The sequence below is a fragment of the Ranitomeya variabilis genome, chromosome 4 (genome assembly GCF_051348905.1).
Source record: "Ranitomeya variabilis isolate aRanVar5 chromosome 4, aRanVar5.hap1, whole genome shotgun sequence".
NCBI lineage: Eukaryota > Metazoa > Chordata > Amphibia > Anura > Dendrobatidae > Ranitomeya > Ranitomeya variabilis.
The window spans coordinates 587935583-587952732 of NC_135235.1; the positions used below are offsets into that span (position 1 = coordinate 587935583).

The 17150-nt window shown below is 44.0% G+C and overlaps 1 protein-coding gene across 1 annotated transcript in view; it reads left to right on the forward strand.

Moving 5' to 3' along the window:
* Window positions 1-3023: 3023 nt before the first annotated feature.
* BMP7 (bone morphogenetic protein 7) overlaps window positions 3024-17150 on the forward strand; it is a 150292-nt gene continuing 136165 nt past the window's right edge. The window contains exon 1 of the mRNA XM_077253139.1: window positions 3024-3809. Within this exon, the coding sequence (XP_077109254.1) occupies window positions 3413-3809 (397 nt within the window). The 5' untranslated portion in view covers window positions 3024-3412. The remainder of the gene's footprint in view (window positions 3810-17150) is intronic.

Here is a 17150-nt window from a genome sequence, read left to right on the forward strand (position 1 = left end):
TCCGAGGCATGGAATTCCCGAGGATGGGGGATATTCGAGAAAAATCTGGGAGGCGGTTGTGTGAGGAACAAATAGTGTGGAGGAGAGTAGGAGTCTTGGGAGGATCGAAGATTACGTGAGGGAAGATATCGGGAGATTAGTGCAGAGATATAGGGAGGGGACAGGTTGTGGATGGCTTTGTAGATCAGTGTTTGTAGTTTGAACTGGATTCGTTGGGGAATTGGGAGCCAGTGGAGGGATTTGCAGAGGGGAGAAATAGGGGAGTAGCGAGGAGAGAGGTGGAATAGCTGGGCAGCAGAGTTGAGGACAGACTGGAGTGGTGCAAGAGAGTTAGCAGGGAGGCCACAGAGGAGGGTGTTGCAGTAATCCAGGTGGGAGATGATGAGGGCATGCATAAGAGTTTTAGTAGATTGTGGGAGGAGGAAGGGATGGATTCTGGCAATATTTTTGAGTTGGAGGCGACAGGAGGTGGCAAGATTTTGGACATGCGGTTTGAAGGACAGGGTAGAGTCGAGAGTTACCCAGAGCCAGCGGATTTCAGATGCGGAAGAGAGCATGATGCCGTATAATACAATAGGCACAAGATGACTGTCAATCTTCCTCGGTCTGAGGCTCCATGCAGGATCACGCCCAGTGGGCTAAGGATGATTCTGAAAAAGGCCAGGGATCAGCCCAGAACTGATTGGGAGAACCTGGTTAATGACCTGAAAAAAGCTGGGACCACAGTCTCAAACATTACCATTAGTAACTCACTACGGCGTCATGGATCAAAATCCTACAGGGCACACAAGGTCCCCCTGCTCATGCCAGCACATGTCCAGGCCCATTTGAAGTTTGCCAATGACCATCTGGAAGATCCAGAGTAGGCATGAGAGAAGGTTATGTGGTCAGATGAGACCAAAATAGAACTTTTCGGTATCAACTTCACTCGCCCTGTTTGGAGGAAGGAGAAGTAGAGCCTCAAGAACACTTCCAACGGCGAATCATGGGGCAAACATATTACTTTCAAAACAGCTGACATGTCCCGGGAAAGATGTGGGCTCACCGCCGGAACCCACATCAAAGGGAGGGATACCAACAGCGGCATACTATTACGCCCAATGTCGGTAAGGGGTTAAACCATGTCTACTTTCTGGCCAAGCCACACCCCCGTGCACTGCACCTGCCACTCAGTAACCAATTAGCTGCATTAGGGCTTATGCAGATGACCGTAGTTTTGGTTCGAGTATGTTTCATCAAAACATTGGATAGCACCCGGACCGATGTTATTCAATGAGGCTGTGCACATGTCCGATTTTTTACTAGGACCAAGTGGTCTGAGGAAACAAAATCACAGCATGCATGATTTGCCTCCAACAATCAGATGGCATACGCCTATTCGTGACTATGGGTTTATGAAAAACATTGGACCCCACACAGGTGACATCACAGTTTTTATGGACAGACTGAATGGAGAAGATGGAGAAACTTATTTTTTTATCCTACACAGCCAAGAAAAAAGGACCCCACTCTGATCAGGGTCTTATTAGGGTGTGATGGCTCGCTCACATAAGCATATAAATCGGATGTGAGCAATCCAATTAAAAATCAGATAGCACTTGGCCCAATGTTATACTATGGGGCAGTGCCGATCTGCGAGTATTTTCTCATGCTGATTTGGTAATAGTCGAGGTAAAAAAAAGGTAATAGTCATTTGGCCGCTCACCTGCCCGGTCCTCTTCACAGCTTCCTCCACTCTCTTCTTCTGTTCCGCGTTGTCTTCCTCCTTCATCTTCACTCTTACGTCATGGCGTGCGTCGCTCAAGGCTAGTCGAATTTTTGGCTGAAATTTGGTCCAATTACCAAATTTGAATTTGCGCAGATATGCTCCTCGCTATCACCCAGCCTTCCCAGGCCATGTGTAAGGAACCATGTGGATTTCTTTTCTGGGTTACTTCTTTACAAGCTATTCAGAGGCTGTGATGGGTATTTGGGGCTGATGTATTGTACTTGGGGCTGATGTATTGTACTTGGGGCTGATGTAGGGCAGCAAGGTGGCTCAGTGGTTAGCACTGTAGCCTTGCAGCGCTGAGATCCGGGGTTCAAATCCCACTTAGGACATTTGCAAGGAGTTTGTATGGTCTCCCAATGTTTGTCTTGGTTCTCCGGTTTCCTCCCACACTCCAAAGACATACTGATAGGGAATTTAGATTGTGAGCCCCAATGGGGACATTGATGCTGATAATGTCTGTAAATTGGAATTAATGGCGCTATATAAGCGAGACAAATAAATAAATGTATTGTCTTTGGGGCTGGTGCATAGATGGATGCTGTGATCCTTATCAGAGCAGCACTGAGCGCACCGACTGCAGGCAGAGATCCTGATTACTCCTGACTAGCTTGATGTTGACCTCTTAAGCCCCCGTCTCACTAAGCGAGATCGCTGCTGAGTCACAAGTTTCGTGACGCAACAGCGACCTCCGTAGCGATCTCGCTTTGTGTGACACGTAGCAGCGACCAGGCCCCTGCTGTGAGATCGCTGGTCGTGTCGGAATGGCCTGGACCTTTTTTTGATCGTTGAGGTCCCGCTGGGTAGCACACATCGCTGTGTTTGACACCTTACCAACGACCTCGTTGACGACTCAGACACTGAATCGTCATAATAGCTCCCATGTGAGATCGTTGTACAGGTCGCTACAGGTCGCTGGTGAGATGTCAAACAGTGAGATCGCAGCTGCGATCGTTAGTAAGATCTCACTGTTTGACATCTCACCAGCGACCACATAGCGACGCAGCAACGATCCCTGACAGGTCGTATCGTTGTTGGGATCGCTTTAGCGTCGCTAAGTGAGACGGGGCCTTTATTCTTCCAGCAGATGAAAGCATTGTTAATTGCCTCCCCCTGATCCTTTCCCCAATAGCAGAAGACACACAGACAAGCCTTAATCTGTTTACTCTGAATTACCCGCAGGACGTGGCCCACCCTTCTCCTACAATAGTCCCTCTTCCAAACATCTCCCAAAGAATCAACCTGATGAGATGGAGCAGCAGCGCACCAAACTTATTTCTTTTCTCTTTTTTCACTCTGTAAGTTTCCCTCCTCCTGGTTTCTGCCTGCTCCTCCCATCACATTCAGTCCCCTGCTGGCTTCGTCTGCTGCCTTCACAAACCACCACTTAGACTTTGCTAGGGAAAGAGTGAAGACGCATCAAAAACCTGTAGGAAAAGAAAACCTCAGGACCGACCACCTTCCTGTGGGTGCCGTCTGTACACACTCTCCAGCCATGCGCGGCTTCAGCTGACGTGCGGAAATTCCAGCAGAGCCCCCAGGACTTCTATAGATGCACTGCTTTATTTAATGCTCTCATATTTATGAACTCCCCTCTGATAGAAGTGCAGGTGCTATAAGCCGTAGCCTACAGATCTAGGGGAAATGAATGTCTTCTTGGTGCACAAGACGGGCTCTGCGCTCCTCTGCGGCTACTTGTTATTAAGGACCATCTTGGCTGACTTCACTTTGGACAATGAGGTCCACTCCAGCTTCATCCAGAGAAGGTTACGGAGTCAGGAGCGCCGGGAGATGCAGAGGGAGATTTTGTCCATTTTGGGGCTGCCTCATAGACCACGTCCACATTTGTATGGCAAACAGAACTCCGCTCCCATGTTCATGCTGGACCTATACAATGCCATGACAGTGGAGGAAGAGGAGGCGGAAGGGTTCTCCTATCCATACAAGCCCATCTTCACCACGCAAGGTCCACCACTAGCTGTCCAACAGGACAGCAACTTCCTCAACGACGCTGACATGGTCATGAGTTTTGTCAACTTAGGTGAGTTGGTAGAGAGACCCCCAGCCTCATTGTCTCTGGGTCTGGGGTCCCATGCAACATGGCTTTGGGTATATTAGCTGGCAACTTGGCGGTTGGGGATGCTTGATGTGGCATTTCATGGTTGTTCTGGTGGGAGTCACAGTCTAAAAACCTTGGAGGGTCTTTTACATGGCTTTGTTTACATGGTTGGTTAAAGGAACACAGAGAAGTGCATTGGCCATTGCTTTAACACAGCTATGGATTTGCGTGTGCACAGGACAGGACAGAAAATTTACATTACTCTGAACAGTGACAGCTGGTTCTTCTTCATCATCATGTCTATGGCCAGTGTAGGACCACCTTAGTGGAACATGGGGGTAGAGCTTGCAAGATTCTTATGTCCATGTGTTCCAGTTGGAATCCATACCTGGACATTGTTGCTGCTAGATTGGGTTTTAACTGGTTCTTCATCAGCACGTCTATGCCCAGTGAAGGACCACCTTGATTGAACATGGGGTAGAGCAAACAAGTCCCTTATGTCTATGTGTTCCAGTTGGAGTCCATACCAGGACCTTAATGATAGATTGAGGTGTTAACTGGTTCTTCTTCATCATCATGTCTATGCCCAGTGTAGGACCACCTTGATGGAACATGGGGGGAGAGCTTACAAGTTCCTTATGTATGTATTCCAGTTGGATTCCATACCAGGACCTTGTTTCTTCTAGACTGAGGTGTTAACCATTGAGCCCATGACTTGTCTGTAGTTATAGGACAGAGCAAAATGTTAGAAGAAAACCATATCGCAACATCAAGGTTCCTCAGAAGTTAGACTGTAAGCTCTTCCGCTTCATCTGCCTCCTCTCCCATGATTCCCCTCACTGCTTATAGAGGAGGGTGGGTTGACTATGAGAGGAATCTCGTCTGGAGCACACTGCCAAGGTATAAAGTTCTCAGGTGCATGTGTCTTCTCGAAAAAGCAGCGCCTTTGGATTGTACATGATCCGACAGGTTTTCGGCTTTCTCTTTGAAGTAGCAATTACTGTACAGGATGAGAGAGGGGAGCAGGAAGCTCCGAGTTCAAAGCACAGTCCTCAGTGATTCACTCCGCAACACTGGACACACAGACCCATTAGGGGGACATAATAACATCCTTCAAGCTGCTGCCAGACCCCTGCCCTACTGGAAAAGTGGCTGCACTGCCCTTTAAAGAGGCAGCGAGCATGAAGTGAACATGCCATGGACCAAGAAGGCTATGTACACATATTAAAGAGAGCAGTGGAGAAGCTTCATACCTTCCCACGCATTTCGGTATAATTATGGCGTTGCCTTTTAACCCATTTTACATGTTTCAGAACGTTTTTCAGTTGCGGTTTTTAATGACAATTGTTTGAAATTTCCCGGTTGGGGCAATGGGAATATTGAGTGTTTTTAAAAAAAACAAAAAAAAAAAAAACTTTAATTCCTAATATTGTAACAATTAATGTCTTATTATCTCTGGAAGTAGTAAAAATTTGTGATAATGGTGGGTAGGGAGGTTCCAGCGCTTCTGGTCACTCATCCCATCCAAAGCTTTACTCATTTTAAGGGCTCACTCACACTTGCATATAAATCGGACGAGTGCCATCTGATATAGAATCTTATTGCACTTGGACCAATGTTATTGAGGCAGTGCAGATCTGCGTAGCTTTTCTCAGCTGTATTCGGCATGATAAAAAAAAGCACAGCATGTTGCGATTTCACTCCGAAATATCACATATCATATGGACCCTCAGTAGGTCATCCGATTAATACAGATACATTACAATTCTGTAGCATAGAAAACTGTAAATGGTCCTGTAAGGCTACGTGCCAATGATTAGGATATAGCAGCGATCTGGAGAATAGGGATAGCAGTGTTATCGTCCGTTTAACCCTTTCCCACATTATAGCATACACATCCATCGCTGGAAGGTCCCTTTCCTGCAGTACAAGGTTCGTATTGGTGATAGCATTGGGCTCACATGATCATTGATGGAAGAATTGACAACTGACTCCCAGCACAAAGTCTTTTTTTACAACGAGATCAATCTACGGTAGGTGGGGATCCCTTTTATCTTGCCCCTATAATTCACAGCAACATGATCGCTGGATCTGCATGGAAAATCATAAGAGTCCCAAGTTTAATAAACACCCCTAAGGTTGACTAGTAAGAGTGTCTGCTAGATATATATGACACTATGTTAAAGGAAATAGTTCAAACTTAAAGTTTGAGGGTTAAGAAAGAGATTAAAAAATGATAAGAAAACAATTTATAGGGGTTTCACATTTCCAGAAAAACCCTCCTCCCCAGCTGCAGTTTGATTAACAACAAAAAAACTTTACCTGCCCTCCCCGGGTCCAGCACTGAGTTTGCTGCTATTAGTCTCTGGTATTATCTGAAGTGCTGACATCACATTGACAATGCTGCAGCCAATCACTGAGCTCTGCCTATGTTGATGGCACGAGCTGTTCAAAGCCAGCGATGCACACAATAACACACTAGGAGCAGCGGTAAAGACTCAGCGCTGGACCCGGGACGGTGAGTATAATGCTATTTATTTTTTAAAACAACCTGCAGCTAAGTAAGAGGGGTTTTTCAAAACAAGAAAACCCCCTTTAAATGCTGTCATGTATTTATATGAAAATGATTTCTAGTGAAACGTACAATTTTGAAATCCTCAATGACAACTTTCCTCAATGTCACAACATTCTTTTTTGTTTTTGCCTCCCTTCAAATAGAAGGGAGGCAAAAACAGAAAAGAATGTTGTGACAATTTAAGGTTTCAAATGGCTTAAAAGTCATTAAGTGGTTAATGTTCGGCAAAGTTGTCATTGAGGATTTCATTACTTGACTAAATCGTGTTTCATTTGAAATGTCCCCAAATTACACTTCTCCGGTGACGTCACTTGTCCACAACCTGTCTGTTCCGATGATGAGTCACGCTTGTGTTTACCTTGTGAGGTAACATAGGAATTAACGCAGCGACATCAGAGGTGAGAGTCATGGTAGAAATATTGTAGCGTGGTATAATTTTTGTTTTACGTCTGTTGTTAATAATATTTTAAATCATTTCATTTAAAGCAGTCTTTTAACTTCTAGGCTAAACACCTTGTGTGGTTGCTTCTCCTGATCTCTAGACTCTTCCCACCCTCTTGTTACTGCTAACAATATACCGTAAGTTTAATTCAATCTGGTAGGGAAAAAAGTGATTCCTGTTTAAAATATCTCTAGGTTGTCCCCTGATTTTCTGCTCCCTTTGATCTTCAGGATCCTCCTTCTTCTTGTTCCTCCTGATATATGTAATGTGGCGCGTGGCGGTAGCCGTGGGCGAGTTACTCGTCTTCCACGCCCGGCTATATGAAGATGGGGGTTCTGGCTGGGTGTGTATGCATTGGCGTTACTTCCTTGCAGACTGTATGATGCTGGTGACTTCAGCTGGCCAGGACCAGATGGTGTAAAATTCAATGAGGGAGACCACCACTCAAAAATAAACAGTCTTTTACTCAACATTAACTTGATGAGAACTATGTACAATATATAGCGGGTGCATGCCTTCATGAACGTTTCCTTTACAATACGGATCATCTTCACACATGGTCTCTACCTCAAGTTTCTCTGTCATCACCACCACCCAGCACAGTACTACATTCCAGTTAGTGAGAGGTCTATTCTCAACCCATGCTTTTGTGTCCTCTTGCCTATTACATAAACTAGTTTGCTAATATGGCAGGTTCTTAGCTTCTCAGCTTGCTGACGCTTTTTAACTCCCGCCCAGGGAACTCTCTTCGTCTCACGGTCCCTGTTCTATCCTGGTCTGTTACCTCTCTGAGTTATAAGCTCGGGGCCATACTGCTAGGTGTCCTGTCCCAGGACCTATCTACGGTGTATCACTTTTGTCTATCACTTTTCCTCTTCCTGATCAGGATCACGCTATCCACTGTCTCGGTCTCTACTCACATCAGGGACATCCACGTCATGCGGCTCTGCTGACTAGTCAGACTGTAGGTCTGCTTCTCTTGGGCATTGGGCCCTATCTGACGCACTAAAAGGAAACTGTCTTTGTCCCTTCACATTATCCCTTCCCACTATGGGCTAGTCCCAAACATTAACCCTAACTTTGCCTATCTGAACACAACACTATCACCTATAATGAACCTCACAACACACATTAAGGTACATTTACAACCATACACATGTCTCCGAGGTAGATCGTGGGCAATATGTCCATATCCTTACATACATAGGCCATGGCTTCTGCTCCTCCTCCTGATCTCCAGGCTCCTAACCACTGTTGCTTCTCCTCCTGATCATCAGGCTCCGTCCTATTTCTGCTCCTTCTGGTCTCCAGGCTCCTTCCAAATTGTTGCTGCTGTTTTTCTGATTTCCAAATTTCTCTCCCAACTGCTGGTCCTAATCTTCAGCACCCAACTCTCAGATTCCTCACACTTTGCAGCACCTCCTCATCTCCTAGGGTTACTCCTCTTGCTGCTTTGCTTAGTCTCCAAGTGCCTTTTCCTGTTGCTGCTTCTACTGAATCTCAGGTTCCAGCTGATGTTCAAATCATTCTTAATTTTACTGTTTCTTTTGTTCTCCAAGATTTCTTATCCCTGTTGCTGCCCATTCTAATCCATAGACACCTCCTCCTTGTCTGTTTTTTTTTTTTGCTCCTCAACTGTTGTTGTTTCTGATTAATAGGCTCTTCCCTGTTTCTGCTCCTCTTGATTTCTAGGCTCTTCCTTTCTTTTCATGGTGTCTTGGTTCCTCCACATGAGATGATCCTTCCACTGTTGCTGCCTTTTCTGTTTTCTAGGCTCTTCTTCCCTGTTGCTGCTCTTCCTTATTTCTAGGTTCCCCACCCCTAACATTTGCTGCTCTTTCTGTTAGGCTCTCCACTCAATTTCAAATTGTTTTTTCTTTCTTATTTTAAAAGCCCGAAAAAAGTGACTAAAGGTGCCACAAAAAAGTGCACTTGGATTCTGGTCTCTTAAATCCCTCTCCAACAGGAGAAGGGTCCCCAAAACCTGTCTCCATCTGTCTGAGCCAGAAGGCCACAGCGGGGGTCAGGGACTAAGTTGTCTCCCTCAGCCGAAGCCAAGGGACCCTTAGTCGCACTCCCAGCTTCTGCTCAGACTGCCACCCAAGCGAGAGCTGGGAACCTTCAATTGTCAACTCCCCTCCCGAAAGAGGAGAGTCAGGGGTCAGAGGGGAGCAGAAACTGATGGCCACACACTCCCCCCTAGACCTATCAGAAGGGAACCCATAAGGGAACTGCATCCGACAAATACATACAGTACAGACCAAATGTTTGGACACACCTCATTTAAAGATTTTTCTGTATTTTCATAACTATGAAAATTGTAAATTCACACTGAAGGCATCAAAACTATGAATTAACACATGTGGAATTATATACTTAACAAAAAGGTGTGAAACAACTGAAAATATGTCTTATATTCTAGGTTCTCCAAAGTAGCCACCTTTTGCTTTGATGACTGCTTTGCACACTCTTGGCGTTCTCTTGATGAGCTTCAAGAGGTAGTCACCGGAAATGGTTTTCACTTCACAGGTGTGACCTGTCAGGTTTAATAAGTGGGATTTCTTGCCTTATAAATGGGGTTGGGACCATCAGTTGTGTTGAGCAGAAGTCTGGTGAATACAAAGCTGATAGTCCTACTGAATAGACTGTTAGATGCTTTTTTCTTGCCATAATACAAAATCTAAGTTCAGAAAAATGAGTGCCCATCATTACTTTAAGAAATTAAGGTTAGTCAGTCTGAAAAATTGGGAAAACTTTGAAAGTGTCCTCAAGTGCAGTGGCAAAAACCATCAAGTGCTACAAAGAAACTGGCTCACATGAGGAATGCCCCAAGAAAGGAAGACCAAGAGTGAGCTCTGCTTCTGAGGATAAGTTTATCCGAGTCACCAGTCTCAGAAATCGCAGGTTAACAGCAGCTCAGATTAGAGACCAGGTCAATGCCACACAGAGTTCTAGCAGAAGACACATCTCTACAACAACTGAGGAGACTTTGTGCAGCAGGCCTTCATGGTAAAATAGCTGCTAGGAAACCACTGCTAAGGACAGAGAACAAGCAGAAGAGACTTGTTTGGGCTAAAGAACACAAGGAATGGACATTAGACCAGTGGAAATCTATGCTTTGGTCTGATGAGTCCAAATTTGAGATCTTTGGTTCCAACCACCGTGTCTTTGTGCAAAGCAGAAAAGGTGAACGGATGGACTCTAATGCCTGGTTCCCACCGTGAAGCATGGAGGAGGAGGTGTGATGGTGTGGGGGTGCTTTGCTGGTGACACTGTTGGGGATTTATTCAAAATTGAAGGCATACTGAACCAGCATGGCTACCACAGCATCTTGCAGCGGCATGCTATTTCATCCGGTTTGCGTTTAGTTGGACCATCATTTATTTTTCAACAGGACAATGACATCAAACACACCTCCAGGCTGTGTAAGGACTATTTGACCAAGAAGGAGAGTGATGGGGTGCTACGCCAGATGACCTGGCCTCCACAGTGACCGGATCTGAACCCAATCGAGATGGTTTGGGGTGAGCTGGACCGCAGAGTGAAGGCAAAAGGGCCAACAAGTGCTAAGCATCTCTGGGAACTCCTTAAAGATTGTTGGAAAACCATTTCCGGTGGCTACCTCTTGAAGCTCATCAAGAGAATGCCAAGAGTGTGCAAAGCATTCATCAAAGCAAAAGGTGGCTACTTTGAAGAACCCAGAATATAAGACCTAATTTCAGTTGTTTCACACTTTTTTGTTAAGTATATAATTCCACATGTGTTAATTCATAGTTTTGATGCCTTCAGTGTGAATTTACAATTTTCATAGTCATGAAAATACAGAAAAATCTTTAAATGAGAAAATGTGTCCAAACTTTTGGTCTGTACTGTATGACAGACACACATGAAAAAGTGAACACACATACAGTGAAAAAAAATAAGTTTAAGTGAATGTTTCCACAATGTAATGTTGGCCAGACCTTCCACCCGGAATTTAAAAATTCACCTATCTTTGCCAGAAGGCACTACAGTGCAAAATGTGCCAAAACTCGTGGGTTTCCCAAGCCCAGTGAGTTAAGGCACCCCAGGGTCACAACTCCTGGGGCACTTCACTTCGCACCTTGGGCTTTCAAACTTACCATGCCCAATGGTATCTCCTGGGGGGCCATGTTTTACACCAGATGACTATATCAGCCACCTGGCGTACTAACAAGCGCCAAACCCCAGTATGCATTGCATCAATCTACTAGGGCGGCCCAGGCCAAAGCTGCCTTTTCGAAAGATATTACACTTGATTTTAGCCAAAAGATTTCAAATTGAAGCTCCTCTTGATTTCTAGGATTTTCCTCCCTGTTGCTACTCTTCCTGATTTCTAGGCTCTTCCTCCCTGTTGAGACTCTTCCTTCATGTTGCTGCTCTTCCTGATTTCTAGTCTGCTCCCCAGCATTTGCTACTTCTTCTGATTTCTAGGCTCTCCACTACCTCCCCTCCTCAAATTGCTGCTCTTCTTGGCTTTTAGATGCTTCCTCTCTGTTGCTGTTTCTCCTGATTTCTAGGCTGTTCCCCAATGTTGCTGCTCTTCCTCATTTCTAGGGTCTTCCTCCCTGTTGCTGCTCTTCCTGATTTCTAGTCTCCCCACCCCAGCATTTGCTCGTTTTGTGATTTCTAAGCTCTCCTCCAACATCCCTCTTAAAATTGTTGCTTTTGTTGACTTATAGATGTTTTCTCTTTGTTGCTATTTCCCCTGATTTCAAGGCTCTTCTTCCCTGTTGCTGCTTCTCCTGATTTTTAGGCACTTTCCTCCTGTTACTGCTCTTGATATCTTTTGCACCCCCTTTTTGTTGTTGGTATAGTTGTCTAATAATCACTATTTATCACTGAGTATTGGTTGCTTCAAGTTCTTAACCATTGTTTCATTGATTACCTAGAAATCAATAGTTTTAACCTAAGATGACACCAGAGACATTGGCCCTGATTCATCATCATCATCATCATCATCATCATCATCATCATCATTATCATCATCATCATCATCATCCTTGACACCAGAGACATAGGCCCCCAAGGCATTTGTCACACCAGTCTTGATGAAGGGGTGTGCTGGAGTAAGACACTCCTGATTCATTAGGATGTGCACACCTCTTAATTAATCAGGAGCATCTGAAAAGTGGTTTGCACTTTTGTACATCTCACCACAAATCTATCTCTGGCCCCAGAGCCGCCGCTCATCGTGAATTTGACAAATGGGAGTTGCTATGCCGCTATCCTGCTCCACCTTTGCCCACTTTGTCAGAGTGCAATAAAACACAAAAGTTTAGTGTAGCCTTGCATTTCGGAAAAATGTTGTGACTTTTCAAAACTTTCTTTGAGCCAGAATTTTTGCATAAAATCTTTCATGAATTGGACCTTCAGACTCCAACATACACTGTAGCTAACTTGGGGTCACTGATTACAGCTGTGCCCTAATAGAGCAGAATTAAAGATATATTCCCAGTAAATAATAGATAATTTGAATATGTAAAAGGCAGTACAAGGAAAATCAACCAATCAAATTCTCTATAAAATTCAAGCAATGGTCTGATTTGGCTGCCATTGTTTTGTCTGTTTTTCTATGCCCTACATTGTACACGTGAGCACATAAGTCTGTATTTTTTTACTCCAGCTATTTACAGCCACTTCTCCTGAAAGGCTAAATATGAGTCATTGCTGAGGTCTCATCCCTTCATGTATCTGAGAGGTACAAAATGACTAAATTATTCCATGTAACTCGCTGTCAGAGCAATTGGCAAAACACTGCAGGGAGTGTCCCTGGCAGAGAAGAGGTTAAAATAAAGACAGGACTAGGAGATGGTAGAATCGGCTATTTACCGTTTCCTATTTTGATATTTCCAAATATATGGTGGAGAAAATAAGTGTTTGATACACTGCCGATTTTGCATGTTTTCCCACCTACAAAGAATGGAGAGGACTGTAATTTTTGTTGTAGATACACTTCAACTGTGAGAGACCGAATCTTAAAAAAAAATCCAGAAAATCACATTGTATGATTTTAGCATAATTAATTTGCATTTGATTGCATTAAATAAGTATTTGATACAATAGAAAAAGGGAACATAATATTTGGTACAGAAACCTTTGTTTGCAATTACAGAGGTCAGACGTTTTCTGTAGTTCTTGACCAAGTTTGCACACACTGCAGCAGGAATTTTGCCCACTCCTCCATACAGATCTTCTTCAGATCTTTCAGGTTTAGGGGCTTTCACTGGGAAACATTGAGTTTCAGCTTCCTCCAAAGATTTCTATTGGGTTTAGGTCTGGAGACTGGCTAGGCCACTCCAGGACCTTGAAATGCTTCTTACAGAGCCACTCCTTAGTTGCCCTGGCTGTGTATTTCAGGTCATTGTCATGCTGGAAGACCCAGCTGCGACCCATCTTCAATGCTCTTATTGATGGAAGGAGGTTGTCCGCCAAAATCTCGCGATACATGACCTGATCCATACTCCTTTCAATATGATGCAGTCGTCCTGTTACCTTTGCAGAAAAGCACCCCTAAGGTACTGTATGATGTTTCCCACTCCATGCTTCACGGTTGGGATGGTGTTCTTGGGGTTATACTCATCCTTCTTCTTCCTCCAAACATGGCAAGCGGAGTTGATACCAAAAATTTCTATTTTGGCCTCATCTGACCACACGACCTTCTCCCATGCCTCCTCTGAATCATCCAGATGGTCATCTGTGAACTTCAAAAGTGACTGGACATGTGCTGGCGTAAGCAAGGGGACCTTGCGTGCCCTGCAGAATTTTAATCCATGGGGACGTAGTGTGTTACTAATGGTAATGTTTGAGACTGTGGTCCCAACTCTCTTCAGGTTACTGACTAGGTCCTCCTGCATAGTTCTGGGCTGATTCCTGGCCTTTCTCAGAATCATCCTTACTTCACGAGGTAAGATCTTGCATGGAGCCCCAAACTGGGGAAGATCAACAGTCATCTTGTGTTTCTTCCATTTTCTAATAATTATGCGAATAGTTGTTGCCTTCTCACCAAGCTGCTTGCCTATTGTCCTGTAGCCCATCCTAGTCTTGTGTAGGTCTACAATTTTGTCCCTGATGGCCTTAGACAGCTCTTTGGTCTTGGCAATGGTGGAGAGGTTGGATTGAGTGTGTGGACAGGTGTTTTTCATGCAGATAACAAGTTCAAACAGGTGCAATTAACACAAGTATTGAGTGCAGAGTAGGAGGACTTCTTAACGAAAAACTAACAGGTCTGTGAGAGCCAGAATTCTTGCTGGTTGGTAGGTGATCAAATACGTATTTCATGCAATAAAATGCAAATTAATTGTGTCAACATCATACAATGTGATTTTCTGGTTTTTATTTTTAGATTCTGTCACAGTTGAAGGGTGCCTACGATAAAAATTACAGACCTCTCCATACTTTGTAGATGGAAAAACTTGCAAAATCATCTGTGTATCAAATACCGGTACTTTTTTCACCACTGTATATCTCCTATTGTAAGACCACCCCACCCTGACCACAACCTCTCCATTATTTTTATGGAAGTAGGATTAATAATCTTGGGTTTGGGCATGTCTCAACTGCTGACAAAACTGCCTCCCCATCTCAGCTGTCAGCTCCTTAACTACCCAGCTGAGAATAATATACACTGGATACAAATGTAACAAACACTCAGCTGAAGATGTATTGGATCATACAGGTTGTTAGATGTAAGAAGAATGTTTCAGTTTTCTCTGCAAACAGAGATCCTGAGGAAGATTGGGGTAAAAAAAGCAGGAAATGAGGTGAATGAATACCGAGACCCCATTGTCCCAGTTGAGTTTTGTGTATTGCATATTTTGTCTACTTGGCCTAAAACAAATGGGCATCTTTTACGATGATCCCAAATGGACCAGATGTTGTTTAAATCTTTCCTTACACCCTAAATTGGAGATTGAGCAACCTGGTAAAGCGCTGAAAAAATAGCTTCAAGATGTATTGATCCGGATGAACCAAGATCAGGTTTGTCTACGGCTAGGTACACATTTGTACATCTCTAGACATATAAAGTAGGATGCATGGTCAAAAAGTATGCAGATGTATTCCATACTTTGAACTACGTCTGTGAATTTCGAAGTACAACACCGATGAAAAGTTTGGACACCCCTGTTCATGCATTGGTTTTCCTTGTTCTTAGTGAAATGTGCACTTTATAGATTCAGACTGAAGGCAGCAAAACCATGAAGAAATACATGGAAAAAAGGAGTAAAGAGACATGAGTAACCAGAATATGTGTTAAATCTTAAGGGTCCTCAAAGCACATCCTTTTTACTCTGATGACACTCCCTTGTCCCTCAAGCAGCTGCATCAGGTATTACCTGAAGCCTGAATTGCTACCCAAAAGACTTGAAGGAGTTCCTAGAGGTGCTGAAAATGTGTTGACCACTTTGCCTTCACTCTACGTCTAACCCATCCCAAGTCATCTCAATTAGGTTGAGGTTGGATAATTGTGGAGGCCATGTCATCTGTCGCATCCTCTGTTGCTCTTCTTGTTGATTACATAGCCCTTACATAGCCTGGAGGTGTTTCGGGTCATTGTCCTCTTGCAATACAAATAATCCTCTCACTAAGTGCAAAACAGATGGGATGGCATGTCACTGCAAAATGCTATGGTAGTCATGTTGGGTAATGTGCCTTGAACTTGGAATAAGCTACCAACAGTGTCACCTGCCAAGCTTCACCACACTGTCACACCTCCCTTTCTATGCTTCATGTTGGGTGCACACATTTAGAAGCTATCCACTTCCTTTTTTACGTCTCGCACAGACATGGCGGTTGTTAAAAACAAAATCTAAAATTTAGTCCACAGTACAGATTTCCACTTATAGTGTCCAGTCCTTGCATTGATTGTCCCTAGCAAGTCTCTTCTTATTTGTGGCCCTCAGTAGTGGTTTTTTGGCAGCAATTCAAGAATAAAAGGCCTGCTTCTCGAAGTTGAGATGTGTATGTGCATGATTTCCGAGGACTGTTATCTGAGATGCTGTCAGTTTGCTGTTTCTGGAGCTGGTAACCCTGATGAACTTATCCTCTGTAGCAGAGGTAATTCTTTGTCTTCCTTTCCTGGGACCTAGTTCCATCAATATGATTGATGGTTTCATGGTTGCACTTGAGGATACCTTCAAGGTTCTATCAATTTTCCGGACTGACTTTAATGTCTTAAAGTAATGATTGTGAAACAACACTGCACCTTCAAAATGCACCTGATGGTCACAAACACCTTCCGAAGTCTGGTGATTCTTGATGAGGCATACCTGTTCATAGGAAGCCAGGGTGTGAAAAGCTGTCATCAGAATAAAAGGGGGGCACTTAGGAAACTAAGCGTACTGTCTCACAGTGGCACTTTTGTCGCTATGACAGTACGATCCGTGACGTTCCAGCGATATCCATACGATATCGCTGTGTCTGACACGCAGCAGCGATCAGGGACCCTGCTGAGAATCGTACGTCGTAGCAGATCGTTTGGAACTTTCTTTCGTCGCTGGATCTCCCGCTGTCATCGATGGATGAAAGTAAGAGCAGAGCACAGCGGTGACGTCACCGCTGTGATCTGCTTTCACTTTACGGCCGGGAGTCAGTCAGAGCGGGAAGCAGACTGCAATGGACCTGACGGACACTGGAATGTGAGTATGTACTGTTTGTTTTTTTTTACTTTTACGATGGTAACCAGGGTAAACATCGGGTTACTAAGCGCGGCCCTGCGCTTAGTAACCCGATGTTTACCCTGGTTACCCGGGACCTTCGGCATCGTTGGTCGCTGGAGAGCGGTCTGTGTGACAGCTCTCCAGCGACCACACAACGACTTTCCAACGATCACGGCCAGGTCGTATCGCTGGTCGTGATCGTTGGAAAGTTGCAGAGTGTGACAGTACCCTAAGGTTTCTTTCACACGTTTTTCTTTACTCCTTGTTTTCATATCTGTTCCTTCTTGCACATTCCAATAAGAAAAAGGAATATCATTGCATGAACAGGTGAACACAAACTATTGACTGGTACTGTCACCTACATACATCTACACCTTTATACTTTTTTTTTTAAGTGTACTTTTTTAAAATCCTTTTCTCAACCAGCTTTTAATGGTACAGACAGGATAACCTTTAAATTTTAGACATATTTTAACTTACATGTTTCAATACACATTTCATTGAGAATAGAGAATAATGTAAAAAAAAGTATACATCTTTCATAGGCTTTTGGGGGCCTAAATTCGTATTTTATACATCCAAGAAAAACATTACATGATGCAGTTCTGAAAAAACGTAGTCTAAAGAAC